This window comes from Perognathus longimembris, chromosome 7 (genome assembly GCF_023159225.1).
Source record: "Perognathus longimembris pacificus isolate PPM17 chromosome 7, ASM2315922v1, whole genome shotgun sequence".
In the NCBI taxonomy this organism is placed as follows: Eukaryota; Metazoa; Chordata; class Mammalia; order Rodentia; family Heteromyidae; genus Perognathus; species Perognathus longimembris.
In genome coordinates, this window is record NC_063167.1 from 10,397,003 (window position 1) to 10,422,866 (window position 25,864).

Below are 25,864 nucleotides of genomic sequence, written 5' to 3' on the forward strand. Positions count from 1 at the left end.
TCCTCCGCAAGGAGCTGGGACTGGGGGAGTCCCGGCGGGCGGGAGGGAGCGAGTTTGGGATGTGGGCCCCGGGGGCGGGGTGGCACAGGCCTGACAGGTAGGATAGCTTCGTCAGGAGCCCAGCAGGCACCTTGGTGAGCCTGGCCTGGCCCAGCTGCCCTCAAGAGGCGGGGAAGGGGGTGGGAATAGGCTGAACGGAGGGGCCCAGCCCCCTTGTCTGACAGGCTCTTCCTCTCTGCCCTTCTCCACAGACCAGGCTGCTGCACCGCCCCAGACAGAGTAAGTGACCTCGCTCCTTTGCTTTGATGGTGGGAGAACAGGGGAGACCAGCAGGGGAGGGGGCCCCGGGGGGGGGGCTGTGGAACCCCCACAGGCCCTCCACGGGGAGGGTGACCCTCTGCTCTGGGTGAGATCAGCCTGGGAAGCTTCTGTGGCCCCTTCTGTGGGAAGCTTGCTGTCCCCTGCCCAGGAGCCTCTGACATAGCCAGGGCCCCAGCCCTGCCACGCCCCCTTGCTAGCTGTGTGGTCTCAGAGAAGTCCCAGACCTCTACCTGGTGGCCCTCTGTCCCTGAGGAAGCTGGAGCCATGACAGATGGCTCCTAGGCACTGCCACTGGGCACTGGGCACTGCCTACGGTTGCCTGGCCCAGTTCTGCCAATACCTCCCCACCCCATCCCATTCCTGGCACTGCTGGTGGTGAGGAAAGGCAGTCTAATGGCTCAGGGCCCCGGTGCTGGGTATCTGAGTCAAGCCCGGCTGCTGACCTAGCTATGGGCCTTGCATGAGTCAAAGGCTTTCTGGCTCTCAGTGTTCTTGTCTGTCCAATGGAGCCCTTGAGGAGGGCAGGTGCTTTGATTCCAGAGCCTCTGAGCTCATGCCGCCCATTGCCAGTGCTGTCTGCTTCTTCTAAGCAGGGGCGGTCAGGGTGGGGTCCAGCTAGTGGCCAGGGGCATTTGCTGGTGCAAGGGGAGTGGGAATCGTTGGCAGGTGTCACCGAAGGAGATCCCAGGAGCCAGTCTCTGCAGGGGTGAGCCGGGAGGGTTTCGCCCAGGCCAGTGCTAGGCCAGAACTGGGCATTGGGGTTCAGCGTGTGGGACCAGTGGCTCCCGTGGGCAGCATGACTGAGTCAGCTGCCCTGGCCAGGCAGGTAACCACGGCTGGTGTCTCCCAGAGGCTTGAGGGGGCCTTCCTGGACCGAGGCGACAGAGAATCAGAGTCTGGCGGGGTGCAGACATGACAAAGTAGCCCAGAAAAGGCCCGGACCACTAGCCAGAGGGGCTGCATGGGGAAGTGTGGCTGAGCCGCTGGCAGGGTGGGCAAAGGCCCAGGCAGAGGCAGCCCCCGAGCGGAGGTGAGGGCTGAGGAGCAGTGGGCAGAGGGCAGGAACTCCTCTGTGGGGCTGGCTTTGCATCCTGTCCAGCCACGCCCCCAGAGGCCCAGCTGCCCCAGAGCCCAGCGCCGGGAATGTGGCGGCCACACCCTCCCTGCCCACCTTCTTTCTCTGCCTGTGGTCTGGTGATCCTGCAGGGTCCCTGGGCCTCACGATGGCAGCCAGGTCAGGCTACATCATGCCAGGCCGCCACGGGGTACCACACCGAGGCCGGGCGGCCCTCGGAGCTGGGGTGGACCTGTGAGGGGTGGGACCCTCTGATGGCCAGGCCACATCGAGGCTGTCCGCTCCATGCTTGACTGGAGCTGCCCGGCTCTGTTTACCCCCTCTCCTGGGGGACCCCCGCCTAGCTTAGCCTCTCACTTGCTGTGTAGCTTGGGGCTGCGTGGGGACCCCTCTCACCTGGAGTTTCCCGGTCTGAGAGTTCTCTCACCTGGAAGCCTGGGCCATCACAGAGCAGGCTTCCCTTCCCTTCGCCTTGGGGGAGAGGCACCCATGCCAGGACCAGCCGTAGCAGTGGTGTTTCCCGTTCTTGTCCTGGGACCCCCGCCCGTAGGACCGGCTCTCGGGGTGAGGCGTGGCTGAGAGAGGCATGGAAGAGGCCCTGTTACTTTGCATACCACAGGCTTCGGGCCGCTTGGTGCCCTGAGCTGCTGGCGCCTGGACTCCTGAGCCAGTGCTCTCTGTATCTCTTGGCTTCACTCCTTCCGGGTCCTGCCACCTGCTGGGTAGTGGTTTTCCACCCTGGAGCTCTCTGGGAGGGGGGGGAGGACCAATGGCGGTCACTCTCCTCTGTTTACCCAGGAGAAAAGGAAACAAAAGCTTGATTTTTCTCTAAACAAACCAAAACAAAAATCCCAACTTCCCCAGAGGTAGTCACTAAGCAAATGCTGTTTTGAAAAACAAAACCTGAATTCAGGTTTCAGCCAGAGGGCATTTTAACTGTCCTGGGGTCCCCTGCCGGGCGGCTGGCACACAGGCTCCGCCTGGCCTGGCCGCTGACCTCCAGCTTTGGGTCTTGAAGCGTCTGATCTGTACTTAGAAAAGCGATGGCTCCACAGAGCTTTCCTTGCAAACTGTCTTCGCCCCTGGGACACAAAGCTGGACACAAACAACTTAAGAGAGGAGAGATTTATTTTGGCTCCTGGGTCCGGATGGTTCAGAAGTTCACGTTGGCCGGACCCATTGCCTGGTGCTTGAGTCGGGGCAGACATCAGGGCAGCGGAAGCCAGGGGTAGCCACTCCTCCCTCGCGGTGACCGGGAGGCAGAAGCAGGTGCCTGTGGAGGACCAGCTCCATCTTTCCTGGGCCTGCCCCAGTGACCTACTTCCTCCAGCTAGGCCCCGCCTCCTGCTCGCCTCCACCTCCCTGGAATGACAACCCCAGCATAGGATGGATTCACCGAACCCATTGATGAAAGCAGGGCTCTCAGGACCCACTCCTCTCTCCAGGGTCTCCCATGATGATCCTTCGGGGGACACCGCGGAATCAAACTGCAGCTGTGACTTTTTTCTTTTTGAGTCTGACTGCTTTGGTCTGGGCTGTCCTCCTTGCCCTGTGATCCTCCTATCTTTGCCTCCTGAGTAGCTGGGATTACAGGGTGGGGTACAGGCCTGTACCCCACCACGCCGACTCTCACTTTCCGGCAGGAAATGAGGGCAGCAGGCCTCTTTCACGGGCCTACGTGAGGACTGCGTGTCTGGCCGGCCCGTTGTCGTCGCTGCCATGGCTGGGCCTCTGGGTTGAGCCTTTGTGCACCAGCGCTGGGAGCTGCCAGCTTCCCCACCTTGAGTCTCCGCCACCCCCCCCCCCCCGCCCCATCTTCACAGTGCCTGGGAGGGTTATGGGGACACAGGTGCGGGGCGGTCACCTACGGATGGGGGCTGTGGTGGCCTCCGTGGGGGCCTCTGGCTCGGAGGCAGGCAGGCCGCACGGGGCTGAACAGGGCAGCTGGCGTTGGCGGAGTGGGTGTGGGGAGGAGGGTTACATGGGATGGGGGGGGTCCAGCAGTCTCATGGCAGGAGGGTGGCTCGTCGCAGCAGCCAGACGCTCCAGACATGGGTGGTGAGTTCTCCATCCTCAATGGGGGGAGGGGGGGAGGAAATGACCCGTGGTCACGTGACAGCAATGATTGCATCCCAACTGATGGGGATGGTGGCAGTCGGGTTTCCCAGGGACCCTGGAGCACGGTGGGGGCTGAGAGCCCAGGTCTCTAGGAAGGAGACCCTGCCAGTCCCAGGGAAGGGAGGTGCTGGGTCCAAGGTCACGCACAGATGACCTGTGGGCATTTGGGAATAGAGGTTGGGGACCACCAGGGTCTCCTGCCCCCCTAGAAACCCGCACAGCCCGGGGCATGTGGGGTGAAGGGAAATGCTGAACATGAGTTCTCGAGATATCTATCTCGGATGAAGGATGGTGAGATGATTGGACCCAGGGATCTGCAAGGCAGCCTCCAGGGTCTCCATGGAAACGAGAAGCAAACAAACTAGCCAGCAAAAGAATGTCTCAGGCTGGGTTCTGATTCTGGCAGCTGATAGGAGCCAGGCCAGAGGCCAGGGGGAAGGCCAGGGGGAAGGCCAGGGCAGGCTCAGTAGCTGAGTGGCCTGAGGTTGCACAATGTTGGCCTGAGTGTTTGGGGCACATTACCCGGTCACTCCACCTCTAGGTTCCCCAGGAGATGGGCATCGTCAGTTACACCCATTTGACAGGTGAGAAGACGGAGGATTCACTTTATGTCCTGTCCTGCTAGTAAGTGCCACATCTGGCATGAAGTCCCTTTGACCTCCAGCCCACTGCGCGAGGCTGTGGGGTTTTACCTGTCCTGGGTAGACTTTGAGGCCCTTGTACTTACAATCCCCTGGCTCCCACTGAGGGGATCTTGACGGAAGGACTGGCTCTGCGCCCGGGAGGGGAACATGAGCCGGCGTATCCCTGGCTTCCCGTGTTTCTCCTGGACGCCTGCCTGCCTCCCCCTCAGTGCTGAGCCTCTGGACTCTGGCCTCCTCTGGAGTTCTTTGCTTTTCCTGCCTCTGCCCCAAGGCCCCCCTGTGGCCTCTACCTTTCCCAGCCACACAGAGTTTCGGCTTCTGGCCGTAATCAGCTCTCTGCCCTCCTGGATCAGGAGCATCAAGCTGCCCAGGGGCTAGAGGCTCTCCTGGGCCTGCGGCCGGAGAGAGGAACGGGTGGGCGGGAGGGGGACGGAGCTCCCCAGACACCCTGGGAGCTGAGGGTCAGGCTAGGAGAGAAGAGGCAGCCATTGGGGTCTGGAGTTGCTTCCTGACATCTGGGCCTTGCAGCCTCCTGGTTCTGCCCTACAGGGGCCGTCTGGGCCTTGCGGCCTGGCAGCAGCCAGCATTCCCCAGTAGAGTCCTTCACGGAGGCTTTGGGATCCCTGCCTCTCTTTCCATGTAGCCCCTAAACTGGGAGAAGGGCGTTTCTCTCCGGCTCCTTCTCGGTCCCTGATTGCAAGGCTTCTTGTTTCCTACATAGGAGTCAGGACCTTTGAGTCCCAGGCCCTCCCGGGAACCTCACGCAAAGGCCCCGCAGCCTCTCCCCTGAAAACGCACGCACCAAGAGAACGGGGCGCACTCTGAATGCCCTTGGTCCCCCCAGCCCCGCATGAAGCGGCTGTTGGTACTAAGCTGGTCACTGGTGGCTCATGCCTGTGATCCTAGCTACACATCCAGTCCTCAAAACAGCTAAAGTAGGCAGAGCGACAGCTCGCTCCAAAGATGGCCATACCCGAGCTCCGGAACCCTTGAATACGCTGCCTGGCATGGCCACGTGATTGCAGAGGGGAGAGTGTCCTGGATTCTTTGGCTGGCTGGCCTTATAACAGGGAGGCAGGCGATCAGACTCAGAGAGGGATGGAAAGATGCCTTACTGCTGCTGGTTTAGAAGATGGAGGGACCGGGAGGTGTGGAGTACAGACAGCATCTAGGGGCTGGGAAAGGGGACCATGGGTACTCTCCCGGCTTCCAGAAGGAGCTGTCCCTGCTGACACCTTGGAACCATTGTGATTGTGTGTGTGTGTATGTGCGCTGGTACTGGGGTTTGAACTCAGGAACTCACACTCTCTGTTGGCCTTTTTTGTTCAAGGCTGGGACTCTATCACTTGAGCCGCACCTCCATTTCTGGCTTTTTTTGTGTGTTGGTGTGTGGTTAATTGGAGATAAAAGTGTCATGGATTTTATTGCCTGGGCTGGCTTCAAACTGGATCCTCAGATCTCAGCCTCCTGAGTAGCGACTGTTATAGGGGAACTTGCTCTGTGAGGCACAGAGAAGCTACACTTTGAGAGGGTCGAATCGGGAGTCTAATTTATCGGAAAGTCGCGACTGCAAGCACACTAGTGTCCCCCGAAAATTTGCAGCCTCGAATGTTGCTAGCATAAGGCTTAGAAAGGCAAAAACCACATCAAGGTAGATGCCGCCACGGCTTGGGGATTAGTGAAGTGTGTTTACAGAAGCGAAACAAGCCAGTTAGGAGCTAACTAAGGAGGGTTGTTAGGGTTCATTAGAGGTTAACTTGGGGGAACAACCAGGGAGAGAGAGGTTTACTGGATTCCAACAGCCTTAACAATCAGGGGTGAGTGTTAGGGGTTTCCTGCAGTCTGACAATCCATGCCTCCGCTGTGGTTCTGGGGATCACCTGTGCCCCGTGGATAGTTCTCAGAATTAAGCGAAATGTCCCTGTTACCTATTAAGGCGTTATGATGGTGGTGGGGACAAGATGACATTGCTTGGGCCCGGTATCCATTATTTCACTGGGATTACAGCTGTGAGCCACCAGCAAACTGGTTAATGTTTTGTTTTCTTTTTTAATGGGGCTGGAGATCAAACCCAGAACCTCTCACACGCGCTAAGTACTGATTTTACCCTTGCGTGACACCCAGTCCTTGGCCAGGAGAACTTGGAGCATTATCCCAGATAAGTTTCCTTTTCCCTCTGCACTGTGTCCTCATCTTTGTGAAAGCCACGTTTATTGCAGAAAGCCTGGAAAGCACAGGAAGTGGGGGGCTGGGGGCGGTGTCCACGGCGGTGGGCGTGTGTCCCCTTTCCTGCTGCCTGCGCACACCAGTGTGTGTGTGAGTTTGTGTATGTGTGAGAGATGGCTTTTATAGAGCTGGGCTTTTATTACACATACTGTTTCGCGGTGCATTTATTTTCCCTCTTAATTACACGGGGGTGGGGGGGGCACTTTCCCACGGGAATCTGTACCCTCAGCACCCGAGTGCTTCCCACTTGGTTATTGCCGAGGCTTCCGTGCCTTTCTAGGGCCTGATCGTCAAACTCGGGGCCCCTGGAGCCAGGAGGCAGGCTGGCGTACACACATGAACAAAAGCCCAGGGGTGCCTGTGGGGGTGGGGGTGCCAGGCGGGGCCTCCCGTGGGTGGGGCTTCCCCGGGTGGCTCCTCCCCCTCTGCTTCCTCAGAGAGTAGATCTGTAGGGGTGAGTGGTGTGGCGTGGGGGGGGGGGGTGCCATGGAGGGAAGAATGGTGGGGGGTGAGCTCTGGCCAGAGTTTATGCGCAGGGCACTTCCTACCTTCCTTCTTAGCTTTTCCCCAGCACCCCAAGAGACAGCTGTCATTGCCCATTTCACAGACGTGGGAACTGAGACCCAGAGAAATGCCACGTGCCTTACCTCATTCAGTCCTCACAAAGAACTAGGAGCGATTATTGTTACTATTTATTATTACTATTATTATTTGACCCAGTCCTGGGGCTTGAACTCAAGGCCTGGGTTGTTGTCCCTTAGCTTTTTTTGCTCAAGGCTGATGCACTTCTGGCTCGCTGTTGTTTGTTTGATAATTGATTGGAGGTAAGAGTCTTACAGACTTGCCCGCTTGGAGTAGCGTTGCTCCTCTATCCTCAGAGCTCAGCCTCCTGAGTAGTTAGGATTATAGGCGTGAACCATTGGTGCTTGGATAGAAGCAATGCTTTGTCACTAAAATGCTCCCCATTTTGTGATTGGTCCTGGTGCACGCAGCCATGGCTGAGCCAAGGTTTCATACACTGTATTGGCTGTAGTGTGTGTGTGTGTGTGTGTTCACATCTACCTGTGCCCACTTCCACTTGTGTGTCCTGGGTCTCAGTGCATGGTGAAGCCAGTGCAGCCCCTCCCCCAACCAGTGCAGCCCCTCCCCCAACCAGCGCAGCCCCTCCCTGAACCAGTGCCCAGATGTGTGGACCCCACTGGCCGACAATCCTCAGACCGTCCTGGGCTTTGGGGGAGGAGGGCTTCTCCTTGCTCCCACCCTGTAGCCTCCGGCATTTTCTTTCCACAGGGGCTCACTGATAGCCGGGGTCTTTGCCGGTGGATGGGACCGGGTGGGGGTTCTCTGTGCTCTGGAGCGGGTGCGAGGCTTTAGCTAGGTAGCCAGTGTCCCCAGTCGTCACCGTGTGCAGGGGCTGATGTGAGGCAGCCCGCATTGTGCAGGCCCCACCACCACAGAAAGAGCCCATGTCCACGCCAGCCTCTTTCTAGCGGAGCTGCTCTGCCTCGGTGCCTTTGGCTCCCTCTGCGTGGCCTTGGATCCCTCAGGCGGACCCCATGGGGTAACCTGAGCACCAGCCTTGCTCCTCCGTCCCAGCTGCGACCATCCGCGTTGGGAGGGCCTGCAGGGAGGGGCAGGAGCCCCCGCCTCCTGTGTCCCCATGGTCCCCTGCAGGCTCACCTGGAAGCTGGGGTCCTCTGTGTGCATCCTGCTCCTCCCATGAACTCCATCCCTTGCCTGGGAAGTCCTCGCGGTCGTCCGCCGCTCCAGTCTGCGGAGGGGACAAGTGGAGCTGGCCCTGAGAGGCAGGCCCGTGCACCCCTCTCTCCCCCCTCTTCCTTCCCTGTCTCCTCTGCTTTGCTCTGGATTTCGCACGGCCTAGCTAAGGGCTCGGGTGTCAGGACGGTCCACGCCGTCCCTTGGCTAATGGTGGCCACTCAGCTGGGTGGTGTAAGGCCCCTCTCCGTCTCCTAGGTTGGCACGAGTGGTCTTTTGATTGCCAGCTTACGCTGAGTGTCAGTGAGCGGCAGGTTCTTGAGTGTGAAGAGGAGTGGGGGCAGGGATGGCTTAGGGCATCCCCAATCTGGGTCTGTTGGGAGTTCTCACCTCTGACTGGGGCCTCCGAGGTGGGGCTCCCTCCCCAGGCGGCACAGCGCATTACCCAGGATGCCTCTGGACGTGTCTGCCCAGCCACGTGGCCAAGTTTCTCTGCTCTTTCCCACGTGCTCATTGGTCTCAGGAGGCAGTGCTGGTCCAGCCAGTCCTCAAGTGTGTGTGGATTCAGGTCTCCTTCCGGTGGATGAACTGTGTCCTGCGCAAGGGGGCCCCAGCCTAGCTCGCTTGTGGGTTTGTGCTGGGGTGGGGGGGGGGGCGGAACGTGGTTCCTGGCATCCGGCAAGGACTGGGTGCCTAGCACTGTGGTCTCTGCGCCTCTGATCCTCACGCTGTGGTCCTACGGTGCCCGCTAACGAGGAGGAACCAGACGGGAGGCTGAGATCTGAGGACCATGGGTTCAAAGTCAGCCTGGGCAGGAGAGCCCAGGTGACTCTTAGCTCCAATTAACCTGTAAAAAGCTGGCAGAGGGGCCGTGGCTCAAATGGTAACATGCCGGCCTTGAATGAAAAAAAGCTAAAGCACAGCACCCGTGCCGTGAATTCAAGCCCCAGTACTGGTGCAAGTGTGTGCACGTGCACACACACACACACACACACACATGAGGAACTGGAGGGGTCCATGCTAGGTGTGGGCCTCCCCAGTATTCTGACCCTAAGCGGTCCTTGCTCCGGGGCGGCCTTGGCGGCGGAGGCTGCGGGCTCAGCCGAGTCCTTTCTCACCCACAGGGGGCCAGCCGTCCTGAGCAATGGCGAGGCCGCGGACGCGGCTTTCTCGGGGGCCCGCCACACCAGTTGGAAGCGGAAGAGCTCTCGCCGCAGTAAGTCGCCCCCTCCCCGCCCGCCACGCATGGGGGGAGGGGGAGGACGGCAGTGCCAGGACCTGCTCACGGCCGCCTCTGAGCTGAGAGCTGACGTGGGATCGCGGGCCGCCAAGGCCTGGTGGCCGCTCAGTGCTGTACCACCCGGTGACCCGGAAGTGGATCGTGCCTCGAGCCATGGCGGGCTCATCCATGCCAGGGATCTGGGGACAGGCCCAGCACGGGCACCTCGGTGACAGACTGAGGTCCCCGCGGGAAGAAAGGCAAGCAGGCCCCACGCAGTCAGGCGAGAGCATCCCAAGCTGTGGACGGAGGTGTCACACCCGACCCTCGGGGGTGGCTGGGGCTGGGTGGGGTGCCTTCCTTAAGGGGTAAAGCGGGCAAGGAGGGGCTGCCCTCTCCCCGGCTCTCCCATCCCCTCCGCACAAGACGAAGGATGTGGGCACGTTCCCGCGTCTCACTGGGGTGACGAGTTGGGGGGAGGGGGGGCTGCCACCCCCACCCATCCAGGAGAGGGAGGCCGAGGAGAGTCATCCTGGCTACTCAGGAGGCTGAGGTCTGAGGATCACGGTTCAAAGCCAGCCTGGGCAGGAAACTCTGTGAGATCCATACCTTGAGTTAACCATCAAAACAGCCTGAAGAGGGGCTGTGGTCCAAGTGTGGAGTGAAGACAGTGCCTAGGCCTGTAGTTCAAGCCCAGGACTGGCATAAAAAAAATGGAACACAGAAAGCAGAGGTACTGGGGGATCTGGAGCTGTTTGGAAAGGCAAAGGTTGTGGTAGGCAGATGAGAGGGGTCAGAGTGGGGCTCTGGCCAGCTCTTGGGGGGCTGCAGGATGGAGGAAACTATGCCCTAGGGCAGCTGGGTGCCTTGACCTATCCCCAGAAACCCCTAGGCGCTGGATTCTGAAATCCCGGCTCTGCCCAGTGGGGAGGGAGGGGGGAGGGGCTGGCCCTGGCCCAGGTGTGCGGCTGCCTCCTGACCCCGCAGGTACCACAGCTGGGGCTCAGGCCTGCGGGTGTGCGGAGGCGGGTGGGTGTCACAGTCACTGGGAGGCCACTTTGGAGGGGCTGGAGGCCGGAAGACTTGGGGAGCAGCTTGATGGCTCTGGGCTGAGCCCCTTGTGCTGGCCGAGGGGTCAGGATGGGGACCCGGGGGCCGAATTGGGGGGGGGGGGGACCTGGCAGCTGCAGCTGGTCCCAGCCCCTGTGGTGTTCTCTCTCCTCTGTCTGTCTGTCTGTCTGTCTCTCCCCTTCCCTGCTAGTCGATCGGTTCACTTTCCCCGCCCTGGAAGAGGATGTGATTTACGACGACGTTCCTTGTGAGAGCCCAGATGCCCATCAGCCTGGTACGGCTCCTGCACGCGTCCCTGCCCCTGGGCTGGTGGGGGAGGAGCTCCTGCACCCAGCCCGGTGCTCCCCTTCTTGCCTCTCGCGCCCCAGCGGCTATCTCCTCAGTAGAGCCTGGACGTGGGCTCAGGCATGGGCTGGGCAGGGTGGGGTCCTGGTTAGGACGGTGCCTTGTCCATGAATCCCCAGGGAAAGGATGGTCACCCTCCTCCTGCAAGAGGAGGCACTGTCCAGGCTTCCCAGGGTTGTTGAGGAAGAGCCGGGGGCCCGTGCCCTGCCCTGCCCTGCCCTGGGCTAAGCACAGAGCGGGGGCAGGGGAGGCTGGAGATGGGGGGGAGGGGGGTACTGCTGACCCCAGAGGGGAGCGACGGAGGGGTAACAGCATCAGAGAGCTCGGCTGGCACGGCTTAGACCGGGTACCCCTCGACACATACATGTACGCGTGTGTGTAAACATGGAGATGTCTTTATTCATTCGTTCGTTTATTTTTCTGCCATGCTAAGGCTGGAACTTAGGGCCTTGGGAATCTATGCAAGCATTTGGGCTCTCCTCCCCCCGCCCCTTTTTGGTCCGTCATGGGACTTGAACCCAGGGCTTGGTCGCTGTCCCTGAGCTCTTTTTGCTCAAGGCTAGTGCTCTAGCACTTTGAGCCACATCACCATTTCCAGTTTTCTGGTGGGTTAATTGGAGATATGAGTCTCACAGGCTTTCCTGTCCAGGCTGGCTTTGAACTGCGATCCTCAGATCTCAGCCTCCTGTGCTGTTAGGATTCCAAGTGTGAGCTACCAGTGCCCCGCTCTCTAGCCCTCTTTAGAGACAGGGGCTCTGTAACCCAAGCTGGTCTTGAACTCTTTCCCCCCCCCTCTTTTTCCCTGACAATATGAGGGTCTTGTGCTCTTGAGCTCTTGCTTAGTTTTTTTTTTTTTTGCTCAAGGCTGGTTTTCTTTCACTTGAGCCACACTTCGGCTTCTGGTTTGGGTTTTTTTTTTTTTTTTTTTTTTTTTTTGTTGTTGTTCTTCTTTGGTGGTTAATTGGAGGTAAGAGTTTGATGGACTTTCCTGCAAGGGCGAACTTCAAGTCATGATCGTCAGATCTCAGCTTCTGGGGTAGCCGGGATTACAGGCGTGAGCCGCCGGCGCCTGTCCTTTCCTTGAACTCTTGCTTCTCCTGAGCTAACGTGAGTGTCTGAGTTCTGGGGTTCCAGGTGTGTGCTGCTTGTCCTACATCACATTGGGGTGTCAGGACCGCCTTATACAGACTAGGAAATGAGGGAGCCCTGGCCCGGCTCACGGGGTACCATGGCCAACCTATGTCTTTTCTGGGCCCTGTTTTCCCCCTAACAGGAGGGGTGACCTGAGGACCTGAGGTGGCTCACCCCGGAGCTGGGGGTGGGTGGGGGGTTTTGCTGTGGGTGGGGGAGGAGCCAGCCGTGGGTCTCCCTCCGCCTGGGTGGAGAGCAGGCCCTCAGATGCCAGCCCAGGACCGGGGCTCTGCTTTCCCCACATGGCTCGCGGGGGGTGGTGGGGGCTGCTATAGTCACAGGACAGTGGAGTCTAATGTGCTTCTCAACCCCCCCCTTTTTGTTTTGGGGGGACTGAGCCTCACACTTGCCAGGCAGGCGAGCGCTCTACCCCTGGAGCTCCACACCCAGCCCGCCCCGGCTTTCAGAGAAGGTCGCAGGCGGCGTGCTAGCCCCGCTTCGCCGCTGGAGACATTCGTCACTGTTATCTTTGCCTCATTAAAAATAGCCTCTCCCGTCCTGGGACTCCCCTCTCCCCCCCTCTTTCCTGTGGGGTGGGGCCGGGCGTGCTCGGGCCCCGTGTGGGCGACGCGCCCAACCCACCGTAGGCCGCGCGTGACCAGCCACTCTCGCTGGCCCTTGGCGGTGGGCCAGGCTCTTTGGTGGAGAACTTTCCTGTCCATAGCTCATTCCCACGCCCGCCCCCGCCCCCCAACGGCCCAGGCCCCTTCCCCTCCCATCCTGCTGGGGTTCTCACCAGCTCAGCCCGCCCTCCGTGATCCCCAGCAGTGCTCCCGGGGGGAGCAGGTGTGCCCTGACACAAGCGCTGTGTCTTCAGGCCCCTTTCCTAGTCTGCGGCTCCTCTCCGGGTCGGTGGGGGGGTGGGGTGGGGTGGGGTGGGGGAGATGTTGGGGTACCGAGCGTCCTGCCCCAGCTTTCCTGCCCTCTGCATTGCACCGCCCACCCGACCTCACAAGCACCCCAAGAATGCTGGGGTGGGCTCCGCCCCTGCCCCAGGGACGCTCAGTGTGTTGTCCTCTCGTCTTCTGCCCTGGGCGTGTCCGGTGGGGCTTTGGGAGAATCAGGACCTCAGGGGGACTCTGGGCCAGGGGTACCCGCCCTCGGGGCTCTGCCTGGGCCTCGGGCGCTCGGGCTGGGGACGAGGGACCCTCTGGAGCGCCATGGCCCCCTGCATAGCCAGCTTTTCTCTCTGCCACCTCACTGATGCCCCTCCAGTGGCCATCACACCCCTGAGAGGCCCAGGCCCCCAGCGGGGACTTGACCCGAGGAGCCCTGCGGGAGCGAGGGCTGGATCTGGGGGGGGGCGGGGGAGGGAAGGAAATGATGGGACACAGTCTTTTGGCTTTCTTTCCCCCATCACCCAGGAGGGCATATCGACATGGCCTCTGTTGTACGGAGCTGAGTTTCAGAGCCCCGGCCCCACTCACTGGCCACGTCCTCGCTCCCCTTCTCCTCTCCCCCCCACCCAGTGGTGTCCTTGCTTCCCCCCTTATGTTACCCCCCCCCCCCACACACACACTTGGTGTTCGGGTGAGGGCCTGAGGCCTGGCGTCCGGCAGGCTAGGCCGGGGCCTTGGGCTCACGGGACCGTCGCTGGCCGGCAGGGGCGGACCGGAGCCTGCTGTACGAGGACGTGCGCCGCGATGGGGCGCCCCGGGAGGCCGAGGACCTAGGCTGGAGCTCCAGCGAGTTTGAGAGCTACAGCGAGGACTCGGCGGAGGAGGCCAAGCCCGAGGCGGAGCCGGCCAAGCACCGCGGCTCCTTCCAGCCCAAGGTAAGGGCGCCAAGGGCGGCTCTCCGGGTCAGGGCACCTTTGGGGTGGGATGGGGGGGGTTGGGGCCAGTGAGGAGGCTTAGGAAGGGCTTCTAGCAATGAGCAGTGAGAGTGGAACGGGAGGTCCAGGTCACCCCCAAACCAGGGAGTGACCCCACGGGCTCCTGGCTGGGGTGAGCTTCACACACTGCCAGTAGCACAGCTGGCTCACCCCATGGCCAGGCAGATCCCATTAGTGGCTGGTGGGGTTGAACTCTAGAATCATCTCAATGCTCTAGGGAGCCCAGTCATCGTGTTGGGGCTGGCCCCCACTTAAGATCCGTGAGCTGGGTCCGCCTGCTCCAAGGGAGTACGTCCTCAGACCACGCAGGGCCGTCTTGTCCTGAGCAGGGGACAGGTGACGTCAGAGCTGCCTGCCACCCGGGGCTTTTCAATGTGGCACCTGTGCCTCTGGCGTTCCTGGTGTTTCTGCCTGGAGTGGAACTCATCCCGTGTGAGCCCTCCGGGAACCGGAACCACGCGAGCCGGGGTGGAGCCGGTTCCTCCTCCCGGGTGACATCCCGGCTCCTCTCCGTGACGTGAAGCACTTAGCACCCTACTGTGTGCCGGGGTCACGTCTCAGGTAGGGCTGGGGATGCCCAGGACCTCAAGTCCTGTCCCGGGTTGAGCTGAGCTCCATGTCTGTGGCCTAGCAGAGTCGGGAAACCTTTATTTCTGCCGAGAACCATTCAGCTGTTTATTTATAACATCCCTTGCAAGCCTGGACTTACTGCATTTCACTCTGAAAAAAAGCTCCTAGACCGGTTGAATTTCAAGTCCTGACTGCAGTTAAGTTGCCTTGGCAGGGGCCAGACCAATGGTCTTGAGGGCCTTTTATGGCCCGAGGGCTGGATGGTCCCCACCCACCTCTGGGAGGTGGAGATGCCGTCTGTAGAAAATAGATTTCCGTGAGCATGGCCAGCCTGACCGCTTGGCTGGCAGGGGCCGGGGCTCCTTCACATGGCCTGAGGAGGGCTCTGGGCAAGGTGAGTCAGGCAGGGCTGGACCCCGGAGTCAGAGGGGTTGTCCAGCTGTGGTGGGCTGGAGGGCACGCCGGACACAAGCCTAGGCCGCTAAGGTGACGGACGTAGCCCTTGAGCCCCTGGCATCACCTCTGTATACGGGGCAGTGACCAGGGGATTCTTGAGTCCTAGGCCTGATTTCTCAGCATCCACGACTCCCTCCTCTTCTCTTATGATGGTTACTGGACCCTGCCTTCCTGCTGGAGACCGGGAGGGACCCCTGGGGGGCACAGGATGGAGATTCATGGGGCATCAGAACACAGGGGGGGGAATGAGCTGAAGTCACAGATATCCTGGGCCTGCCTCCCATCCTGGCTACCTCTCCTCTCTGCCTCCAGGGGGCGGAAGAGGCCCACAGAATAACTCAGGGATGCTGGGCTGGGCCTCTCTCTCTCTCTCTCTCTCTCCCCCCCTCCCTCCAGGACATGGCCCTAGGGAGACCTGGGGACCACTCCTCCCCTGCCCCACACCAGAGCTCTGGCTTTGGCCTCTTCTTCCTAGCAGACAAACCAGGTTCTTGGAATTGCTAACACAAGGATTTTTTTTTTTTTATTCTGTTCACCGCTAATGACCACCTGCGCCCCGAGCTCCCAGGGAGCCAGGATGGCGTGCAAGGGTTTTCCCTCTGCTGCTCACCCCTGCCCAGGACCCTGCTGAGCGCTGCCTGGGAATGCCGTCGTCCTGGGCAGCTCAGGTCACCCGCTTGTGGCCTAGCATCGCTGCAGCTGCATGTTTAGCCACCGCTGCTTGGCTATGTGTGTCGTGTGTTTTGTGTGTTACGGGCCACCGGGCATCTAGGGGAGTGCTTTGTCCTGTCTGTTGAATCTGACTGTGGCCCTGGCTCCTGCCCAGGTGAGACAGCTAATGGATGGAGCCCCTCCTTCAGGGGCCCAGAGGGGCTAGCCCTCGGTGGGTGGACTCCAGCCAGGAAAGTGATTGGCAGCTCTGCAGAGGGACTGTCTCAAAAGCACCTGACGCAAGTGTAACGCAAACAGCTGCCATGTCCTATCGGTCCTCAGGTGGTCCTGCTGCTAGCCGCTCAGGCCAGTGGGAGATTGTTTCCAGGTGTGGGCCCCTCTCTGCACAGTGGCCTCTTCATAACCAAGGTCACTGACCCACCTCGGGGCAGGGCCTGGGTGGGCTCCTTCCAGAAATGCCTGCTCTGGTCTCAGCTGCATTGTAGCTGGCTCAGCAAATGGGCTGTGCCCCTAATGTTTCCCTTTGTACTTCTAGTCTTAAGAGAAGCAAGGACCTTTATGGTTTATTTTGTCCAGCTATCTGTGGCAGAACAGACCCTACTTTGTCACACTCCTCTCTGCCCAAGGTCCAGTTACTCTCAGGACCACATCCTGCATCCTTCTTTACCTAATGTAGAAGTGGGTTCATTTCTAGTACTTTAGAGTGGTCAGTGTTATCGACAGGCAATGAGCTTCTTACTTTGTTGGTCAGAAAACTTACAAGAGAAGCTCAGAGCGGTCAAATGGTGTATTAGGGTCATACAGCCAGTATATGGTAGAGTCCGAACTGAACATCACATATGGACTTAAAAATACCTCATCCATCTGTCCATTTACCATCCATCCATTCATCCACCCATCCATCCATCTATCATTTGTTCATCCAATTCATAAATCCGAGTGCTTGTAATTTAAAAGGCAGTACAGTGATGGCTTCCTTTCTTTGGGCACTTACTAAGCTCTGGGTTTTACATGTAGCCTCCACTCAGTTTGCTCAGCATCCCTACAAAGTCATAGCTGCTTTATCCCAGCAAAGAAGCTGCACCTTAGAGAGATAAAGAGAATTTTACAGCAATTATTGGGAGCTATGCCTTCTTGCATGGCTCAAATTCCTAACCCTTCTCCTTGTCACTTTTTCCAGTGGTGGTACTTAGCTTAGTCTTCTGCCGAGTTTACCACACACAGCATATGCATGTAAACATTTGTGCCTTCTTTTGTCCATCCACGCTCCAGAGAATCTATGTACCATCTATCCTTCCACGCAGCTGCCTTCATTAGTCCATCTCCTCCTCAGTGGTGCACCGCAGCTAGCTCTTGCTAGCTCCCAAGAACTAAGCAACCAGCTAAGCTCAGGCCCACACTCAGAGCTGGCATTTCGGTAGCTGGATATTGTCCCAGATGGGAGTGGACTTCTTCCATGAGATACTACAAAGCAGCCTCCTGCTCCTGGGGAGCCAGTTGTTAACTATTTGCCTGTGAGTGTCCATCCATCTACCAATCCATCTACCCACCCATCCATCCACCATCCATGTACCTACCCACCCATCCACCCATCCACCCATTCACCCATCCATCCATCCACCCTATCCATCCATCCATCATCCATCCATCCATCCATCCATCTACCATATCCATCCATCCAACCACCAATCCATCCATCTACCATATCCATCCATCCAACCACCAATCCATCCATCTACCATATCCAACCATCCACTAATTCACTGTCAGCCTTCCATCTCACAAGTACACCAAGAACCTCTTATTGCAAGCCCAATGCAGGGCTGGGATGAGGAGAAGACATGCTCCTTAACTTCAGAGCACGGTTTCCCTTTCCCTAGAGCAAGGAGGCCCAGGCTTGATCTCCTCCCTGCTCTGTTCCTAGCAGCTGTGATTCTCAGTGGCAGCAGCCCAGCCCGCGGCTGCCTGGCCCGTTGGGATGGAATGGCTGGAGTTCGTTCCAGCGGGATGACCCGAGCTGACTGCTGCTTGGGCCCAGGGATGCCGGCCACATCCCACCTGCTCCGATGATGCGTCTGCCACTTGACCTGAGTCTCCTTTTTCCCCTGTTGTCTGTGTTTTGTTTCCTCCCTGTCCTGGCTGTTCCTCTCACCTGCTCTCCCTCTGCCTGGCCGCTTGGGGGCTCCAGCTTTCTCCAGACCTGACTAGGCTAAAGGAGAGATGCGCCAGAACTAAGAGAGACATCTTGGCTTTAAGAGTTGGGGGGAGAGACATGCAGGAGTTGAAGCACAAGTGCGACTGTAAGGTACTGTCTGTCGGCCCCGCCCTGTTCCCAGGGGGCCTCGCTGCTGCGCTGGGCCCAGGAGGGTGGGCTCCTATCTCCAGGCCCAACCCTGGGACTCAGAACCTGGCCTCACCTCGCATCTGCACCACAGCCCGGATGGTACCTTACGTTGGCCAGCAGTTTCCGCTTGGACCTTCCCATCCTGCTGCAGAAATTCTAATGGTCCATGAGGATGCCTGGGTGGGTTGGGGGGTGGACTCCCCCCGCCCCCGAATTACCCAGGATCCTTGTTAAAAATGCAGGTTCCTAGCTGCGCATGGTGGTACATGCCTGTGATCCCAGTACTCAGGAGGCTGAGGCAGGAGGATCGCAAAGTCGAGGGCAGTCCGAGCTATGCAGGGAGACGCTGTCTCAGAAAGAAACCCAACCCAACCAAAAACAGGGCTGGTGGTCAGGCCTGTGGGTGCTTGGGTCTGTGCTAGGCTCTGAGAGTTCAGCGGAGAGGAGTGGCCAAGGTTTTTGTCTCCTGACTGGCTGGCCGGTCCCCATGGCACCCTGGGGACAGTTGTCTTCCTTTTCCACCATTATTTAGCACCAGGAACGTGGCCTACTGACCCGCTGGCTGCTCGCGGGCGGCAGTGGAGCTGAGGCTCCAGCCTGGGCAGGTTGGGGGGGGGTCAGTCCTACAGCCTGGTCCCTGTGGCTGAGCCTGAGTCCCCAGAAAGGGGAGGTATGCCTAGATAGCCTGTGGTATCTGAGACCTGTCAGGGTACCAAGGCTCAGAGGGGTCCCCAGGGGCAGTGGAGGGCAGGGCCTACGAGCAGGGTGCAGCCATGAGAAGGAGTACACGTGCCATCAGGCCGCACAGAACTTCCTGGTCTAGCCACGAGGTGCTCTCTTGGGCTTGGGGAAATGCACAGTGTAGCTTCAGATGACCTCCCAGATGACACTTTGAGGGCTTTCCACCAGGAAGGGAATTGGGCCCAGGAACAGGAGTTTGCAGCCTGGTATGTGCCCCGCTCTGAAATTGAGGTACCCCAGGAACTACGGGCATCGTGGTTTAACTTCTGCGGTGGCCGTCTGCCCCATCTCCATTCTCAAACGTTGTGCCCTCCTGCCCAGAAGCCAATTGCCCCAGGGACAGATGGGAGCCGGGAGGGGCTGGGCCTTCTTCCCTTTCTACCCATGATGACTTCCAGAAAGCTGCCCCTGTTCCTGAAAAGCCTCCACCCTGGGCAGCCTCTGCAGCCACAGCCTCCTGGGCCTTTGCAGCCAGTCCTCCTCTTCTAGACCCCAGAGAAGTTCATGGCCCTGCAGCTGAGGACCGAGGGGCTGGCTGAGGAGACCAGAGCCCCTGCTACCCCAGGACAGGCTCTCTGCCTGCACACCGAGTGGGTCCCAAGCATCATTAGCGCAGCGGGCCCTGGGGTTGATTAAAATGAGACGTACGTAGGAGTCGGGGCCTCCGTCCCCACAGCCGAGTGCGGGCTCAGGAGTCCCGTGTGGCCCGGTTCCGGTGCCTCGTTCTGGCTGTGTGTTGGAGAAGGCGCCCAGGCTGGGGCTGGGTTGTGAGGGACAGAGAGGATTGGAATGACAGGACAGCGGCTGCCCCCCTCGGTGCCGGGGTGCCCGCTCCCGGGCGTGCCAGCCTCCGCTTGCTTCATGTCCTGCTTGGCTTGCTATCCTCAGCACCACAAGGAGTGGGTGTCCTGCGTGCTTTGCAAACTCAGCTCTTCCTTCTGCCGGGCGGCAGCTCAGAAGGGAACCTGGCTTTGGGATCGCAGGGGCCGGGGGCTGCTGACTTGGGCTGAGCAGCAGATGGAGGAGGCAGTGCTCACCTCCTGTTCACCATCCTTGAAAACCAGCTCCAGGCCTGTGCCCCCCAGCGCCCCGCCCCCAGGCCCTTCCGGGGGAGGTTGTACTGTTCTTTTGTTTTGTTTGGGGAAATCGAGGCAAAGTGACTTGTCCCCTTGCTGGAGGATTGACAGGAAGTGAACCCAGGCCTAGGACTCCAGCCCCGCCCCCATTCTACCATCTCTTAATTGGGAACCCCGGGCACGCTGATTGTCCTGGAGGACAGGGGTGAGGGCCAGCCCTGCACCTGCGGGCCCCCCCCCGCCCCGCCCCCCCCCCCGTCCCTCCTGGTCTCTGCTGTTCACCACGGGGCAGGCGCGGGCAGGGGGCTCTGCCGTGTAGTGTGGCCGGGCCGAGGCCCCTCCCTAAGCCTCTCTGACAGCCCCCCTCCTTCGCTCAGATGACCCAGCTCATGAAGGCTGCCAAGAGCGGGACCAGGGATGGTCTGGAGAAGACGCGGATGGCCGTCATGCGCAAAGTCTCCTTCCTGCACCGGAAAGATGTCCTCGGTGAGGTGCTACCCTGCCTGGCCGGGCCCAGGAGGGCGCGCTGCTCTGCTCGGTACCCCTTCTGGCCACCCTCTGAGGTCACGCGGGGCGGGGTGTGACTGGCCTCAGATGTCCTAGTCGGCCCCCGCGTGGCAGGCCCGGCGCCCTGGCTGCCTGTATCCTGGCTCGGCAGATCTCATCTCGACTCTTTCTCTTCGTCCCTGCCTCTGCCCACCTATCTCTTCACCCAGCCAGGCACCAAGAGCAATTCCACGGCATTTCCTCTAGGGGCGTGGTGCCCTGAGGGCGTGGGGAACCTCCATGCCCTGGCGGGCGGGACGGGGGAGACAGGCCCACCCGCGAAGAGGGCGGGTCGGCTAGCGGCCCAGTGTGCTCCCTGTGGGTGGGGAGGTGTGGAGGAAGTGGGTCTAGAAGACAGGGGTAAAAAGCCAGATGGGAGGAGGAGACCCAGGTCACCAGGCAGAGGGAACAGCGCTCCAGGAAGAGGATGGAGCATTGGAGCACGTGCAAAGGCCCAGAGGTGGCAAGGTAGAAGGTGCCCGAGAAGCAGTCCTCTCGATAGTTGATGGTGGTTGAGTACTTTACCTGCCCCCACTCTTCTGAGGGCTTGGTGTGGTGGATGGGTCACTTCATTCCATAAATGCAGAACGGAGGGCCAGAGCATTCCCAGACACTGGTGGGGCAGGCACAGAGGAGTCAGGGAGACACACACACACACACACACGCCTGGAAGGGAAGGAGCCGATCAAGGCCGGTCAGCAAGGCTCTATGGGCCTCGCTGGATGTTGGAGGGTCATTAAGGTTTTAGATAGATTCGATCAACCACTACTTGCTACCATTCGTTCAATATACTTCTCCCTCCCACCCCTGCCCCGGGACGTGGGGCTTGAACTCTGGGCCTGGGCTAACCCTGAACTCTTACCATTTGAGCTTCATTGCTGGCTTTTTCTGTTTAAGTGGAGATAAGAGTCTCACAGACTTTTCTGCCCGGGGCTGGCTTCAAACCGTGATGCTTAGCTCTCAGCCTCTGAGTAGCTAGGATTACAGGCGGGAGCCACCGGTGCCTGCCAGCTCAGTCTCCTGACCTGTGTGGTGGGATTCACAGTGGCTCTGTCTCCCAGGCCATGGGGAGGGCGGCTAGCTCAGGCCCTGTGTGGGAAGAAGCCGCGTGGTGGGTGTTCCTCTTGGGGCTGAGGTGGGGTGCCGTCAGCCCTAAGTGCTGAGTTTGGGGCTAGGCTGCCATACTGACCCGGGTCTCCTCTAGGCCCTGGCCTCCCCACCGAGTGCACTGGGGGACGGGGGTGGGCTTGCCCACTGCCCGGGCAGCCTTTGGGGAGCACCGGCCTCCGATGGGAGGAACAAGCCTGATGGCTGGGGACTGTCTCTGGTACATCCTCCCCCACCCACTGACCCGGGGCCTCTCCTAAAGTGACCCTCCCACTCTGCGTTATTAATAGCCGGGCAGGGCTCAGATCCCAGGCCAAGAATGCTACCCAGCGGAGTGTGGGGGAAGAGGAAGCCTCGGGACCGGCGGCTGGGGTGGGTGCACGGAGGCGCCCCGGGCATCATGGGGGCCAGGCAGGAGGGCCCCCGCCACCCCCACCCCCACGCCGTCATCCGCTGCCCCTCCTCCTCCTCCTCCATCTCCTGCTCAGGTAGGGGGTCCACCAGGGATGCCTGCTCCCTCCGTCGCCTCCCCGCCTGGCCTGCCTGCACTTCTTCTTTTCTCTACCCTCCCCCACCTCCAGCGCCCACTTCCTGCCCTGGGTAGTGGCCATGGCGCCCGGTCCCATCTCGTGTGTGTGTGTGTGTGTGTGTGTGTGTGTGTGTGTGTGTGTGTGTGTGTGTTCCCGGCAAGGACAGGCCCGGACTCCCTTCTCTCTCAGACGCCTGGGCTGCCACCTGTCCTCTTCCGTCCCGGTCTGGGACTCTCCCCGCCCTGGCTCAGGCCCAGGGCTCTTGATCCCATTCTAGGTGAGCCTTGCCCTTGGGGCCTCTGCCTGTGGATGGAGCGGAGCTGTTCTTCTCGGGGCGTGTTTTCCCCCGGTTTGAGTGTCTAGAAGACAACTATTTTTAGTGCTGGGGACAGGGATATGGTGGCCGGCCTTGGCGGGGCTGGCGTGGACAGGCCTGAGCCGGGAATTCAGGCAGAGCTGGTCCTGAGATCGAGGCTGTGTTCTGTTCCTGGTCCTCACTCCCTCTCCCGCCAGCTCCTCTCTCCCGCAGCACGGTGCCCGTGCTCATGGGTAATTCTAGGCCCTTTGGGCAGCCGTAGCCCCTCAGGATCTGGGCCTGGGCCTGGTCTGGGTGGCTCTCCATTTCTGTCCCCGTTCCCGGGGGGGGGGGCCCCCAAGCGGGACGTGCTGCCCTCACCTTAGCTACTGTCACCCGCCCATCTGACTTCCCAGGTGACTCGGAGGAGGAGGACATGGGCCTCCTGGAGGTCAGCGTGACGGACATCAAGCCCCCGGCCCCAGAGCTGGGCCCCATGCCCGACGGCCTGAGCCCGCAGCAGGTGCGTGGGGAGCGGAGGGGCGGGGTCCGCAGGACCGGGGAGGGCTGGTGGGGGGGGGGAGGGAGATGTCTCAGCTTGCCATCTGGGTCTGGAGGGGGAAGTGACAAGTGGGGTTCCTCTTCACATTGTTGGTCTGGGGGACGGAGGAGTCCCGGCATTTGGTCAGTTTGTCCCTCACCCCCCACCCGGGGCCCAAGGACAAGCGGAGCAGGCTGTCGGTGGGGTGTTGTTTGAAGCAGGGAAGCCTGAAGCGTGCAGACCTGTCCGGCTTGGGGAAGGCTGCCGGGTGTCCCTCAGGGTCTCCCGAGTCCCCCCAGCTCCTGCTGGGAGCCGCGGCGGACGCCACCCGTTCCACAGAGCAGGGCCAGGCAGCCGTGCCCGGGGACCTTGGCCGGGTCACCATTGACCGTGAGGATCAGGAGGGAGCAGTGTCCCCGCGAGCTCACGGCCAGGGCTGTGGGGGGTGTTGGGTGGCGGCAAACCCTGATGTCTGGCCTCAGGAAGGCAGGGCCATGCCCTTGGCTGGGGTAGACAAGGAGCCTGCCCCTCTGTGGACGCTCGCTGGTGACCGTCTCTGGTTCCCCGGTGTGCCGCATCTTCCTCCCCTGCCTCCGGGTGGCGGTTGAGATGGAGGACAGGGATGCTGGAGTTAGAGGAGGGAGCCAGGCAGGACCGCAGGTGTGTGACCCCGGGGTCTGGACTGCCATGCTCAGGACAGCCGGGGATGGGGAGGGAAAGGGAGAGGCGAGGAGAGGTCACTGCCCAGTCCCAGCACTTGCTGCAGGTGGACGGGCCGTCATCACACAAGACGCCTCTGTGGACACTAAGCCTGGCCCAGCTCCAACATGGAGTGTGTGTGTGTGTGTGTGTGTGTGTGTGTGTGTGTGTGTGTGTGTGTGTGCCAGTTCTAGCACGCAGGGCCTGAGCACTGTCCTTGAGCTTTTATTTTTTTTGCACAAGGTAAGCATTCTACCATTTGAACCCCAGCTCCATGTCTGGCTTTTCGCTGGTTAATTGGAGTTAAGGATCTTGTGGCCATCTTACTACCTGGGCTGGCTTGGAATGGCACTGCTCAGATCTCAGCCTCCGGGGCAGTTAGATGACAGGAGGTAGCTCCCGAGGGAGGTTTTAAAGGCTCAGGTCACACCTGGACCAAAGGAACCACACTGTCAGGTGGGGCTGGTGGCCGTGGAGGGGCCCCACGCGAGTCCATCGTGTAGCAGGGTTTGTGACCCACAGCCACGCCACACCCAAGGGAGCGAGGGGGAGTCGCCCTGTGCCGGAGCCGGGGCTGGTCAGCGCTACCGAGGAGCCTGGGTGCCCTCCGTGGGCGGCCCGAGGCCGGCTGGGGGCCACGGCGAAGAGGAGCAGAAAAGGGGGAAGGACACGGGGACCGCCTGGGAGGGACGGCACCCACAGACTGGCCTGTGGAAGCGGGGCTACCGCGGGCATTCCCTGCCACCGGAGGCAGGAGCTGAGAGTCCGTGTCCATCTGAGATGGACGCGGCCGTGTGTCACCCCTGAGCGGAGGTGGTGGCGTCCCCGGCCCTGGGTGCCCTGCCTGCCTTCCTTCCCGGGGCCTCGGCCCGGGCAGCGTGGTGGTGTTCCTCCCGGGGGGTCCATGAGTGGCTCTGGGAGGCGGCGCCCTGCGTCCTGTAGCTGCAGCTCCCCCTCCTGCGTCCCCCCTCCCCTTCCCACCCGCTGTCCCCCTCATGACGCAGCTCTGCCCCGCAGGTGGTGCGGCGGCACATCCTGGGCTCCATCGTGCAGAGCGAGGGCAGCTACGTGGAGTCGCTGAAGCGGATCCTCCAGGTGCCTCCTTGGTGGGGGGGGGGGCCCAGGGTCTGGGAGGAGGGGAGGGTGTGGGGGGAGGGGGGAAGCGGATCCTCCAGGAGACTCCTTGGGGCTCCCAGGGTCTGGGGGGGAGGGGGAAAGCGGATCCTCCAGGTGCCTCCTGGGGCCCCCAGGGCCTGGGGGGAGGGGGTGGGGGCACTTTATAAGGAGCATTCGGAAAAGAGCCCTGAGCTGGCCTTGTTTGTGGGGGAACAGCAGGAACCCCAAATGGGTGGGACAGGAGGGTTCCCCCAGGGCGGGGGGGGGCGGGGCGTCCGTGCTCATGGCTGTTTTCTGCAATGCGACTGGGGTTCCCCGCCGTGAGGGAGCTGAGGCCTGGCGTGGGGCGCGTGGCCTGGCCGCTGACACCCCCCTCACCCGCCCCGGCCCCCGTGCGCCCTGCAGGATTACCGCAACCCTCTGATGGAGATGGAGCCCAAGGCGCTGAGCGCCCGCAAGTGCCAGGTGGTGTTCCTCCGGGTGCGGGAGATCCTGCACCTGCACTCCATGTTCCAGATCGCCCTGTCCTCCCGCGTGGCCGAGTGGGACTCCACCGAGAAGATCGGGGACCTCTTCGTGGCCTCCGTAGGTGCCCTCCCACACGCCCCGGGCCCTGCCTCGCTACACCCTCAGCCGGCCCCACCACAGAGGCCCCGCGATCCAGCCTCCCCCCCTTCTCGCCTGAGCCGGGGGGGGGCCGGGGGGCAGCGGGGTCTCCGCGTCCACGTGGCCTATGCTGGGGTGGACGCCACCCCATGGAGTGCCAAGGATGTCCCTGGGGAGGTCCTCCCGGCCGGGCCCAGCCACCACCCGGCTCTGCCCAGATGTGGTGCCCCGGGAGACCCAGCACTCTAGGAGCCACCTGCTGCGGGGGGACAGGCTGGCGCCCCAGGGCACTGCGGGAGGAGGCGGGATGGCGGCCTCGGAGGTCTGGCCTGGACTCCCAAGGTCCCCGCCTGGGGTTGCGCTCTCAGACAGGTCTGGCCTCCCCTCCGGGCTATGTTCCCCTAAACGTTCCCCTAAATCTGGAGCCCGAGGGACAGGGTGAGGCCAGGGCCGAGCCAGTGGCATGCCTCGCTGACCTGTCGGGGGTCACTGGAACCTGCGAAAAGGAAAACTATCCAGATACCAGTGGCTCACACCTGTGTCCCAGCCACTCAGGAGGCTGAGATCTGAGGATCACAGTTCACAGCCAGCCTGGGCAGCAAAGTCCGTGAGGCTCCTATCTCCAACTGATCACCAAAAAGCTGGAAGTGGAGCAGTGGCTCAAGTGGTATAGCGCTGGCCTTGAACACACACACACACACACACACACACACACACACACACACACACACACACAGAGAGAAAAAAGGTTATGAGACAGTGCCCAGGTCCCGAGTTCAAGCCCTAGGACTGACATAAAATTATA

General features: G+C 60.9%; 1 protein-coding gene across 11 annotated transcripts in view; it reads left to right on the forward strand.

Annotated features, from left to right (window-relative positions):
• Positions 1–25,864, forward strand: part of Arhgef10l (Rho guanine nucleotide exchange factor 10 like) — a 123,295-nt gene that overhangs the window by 37,249 nt on the left and 60,182 nt on the right. For 7 of the 11 annotated variants that reach the window (XR_007211521.1, XR_007211520.1, XM_048350347.1 and 4 more), the window contains exons 4-12: positions 252–279; positions 9,225–9,316; positions 10,581–10,664; positions 13,531–13,700; positions 17,647–17,763; positions 19,997–20,105; positions 22,514–22,620; positions 24,355–24,432; positions 24,859–25,038. Coding sequence is in view for 9 of the 11 variants with exons in the window: in XM_048350347.1 (XP_048206304.1) it covers positions 252–279; positions 9,225–9,316; positions 10,581–10,664; positions 13,531–13,700; positions 17,647–17,763; positions 19,997–20,105; positions 22,514–22,620; positions 24,355–24,432; positions 24,859–25,038 (965 nt within the window). In the remaining 2 variants the exon portion in view is untranslated. Of the gene's footprint in view, positions 1–251; positions 280–9,224; positions 9,317–10,580; positions 10,665–13,530; positions 13,701–17,646; positions 17,764–19,996; positions 20,106–21,453; positions 21,761–22,513; positions 22,621–24,354; positions 24,433–24,858; positions 25,039–25,864 lie in introns of those variants that run through there. The other 4 variants (XM_048350352.1, XM_048350354.1, XM_048350355.1 and 1 more) reach the window with 2 other exon arrangements.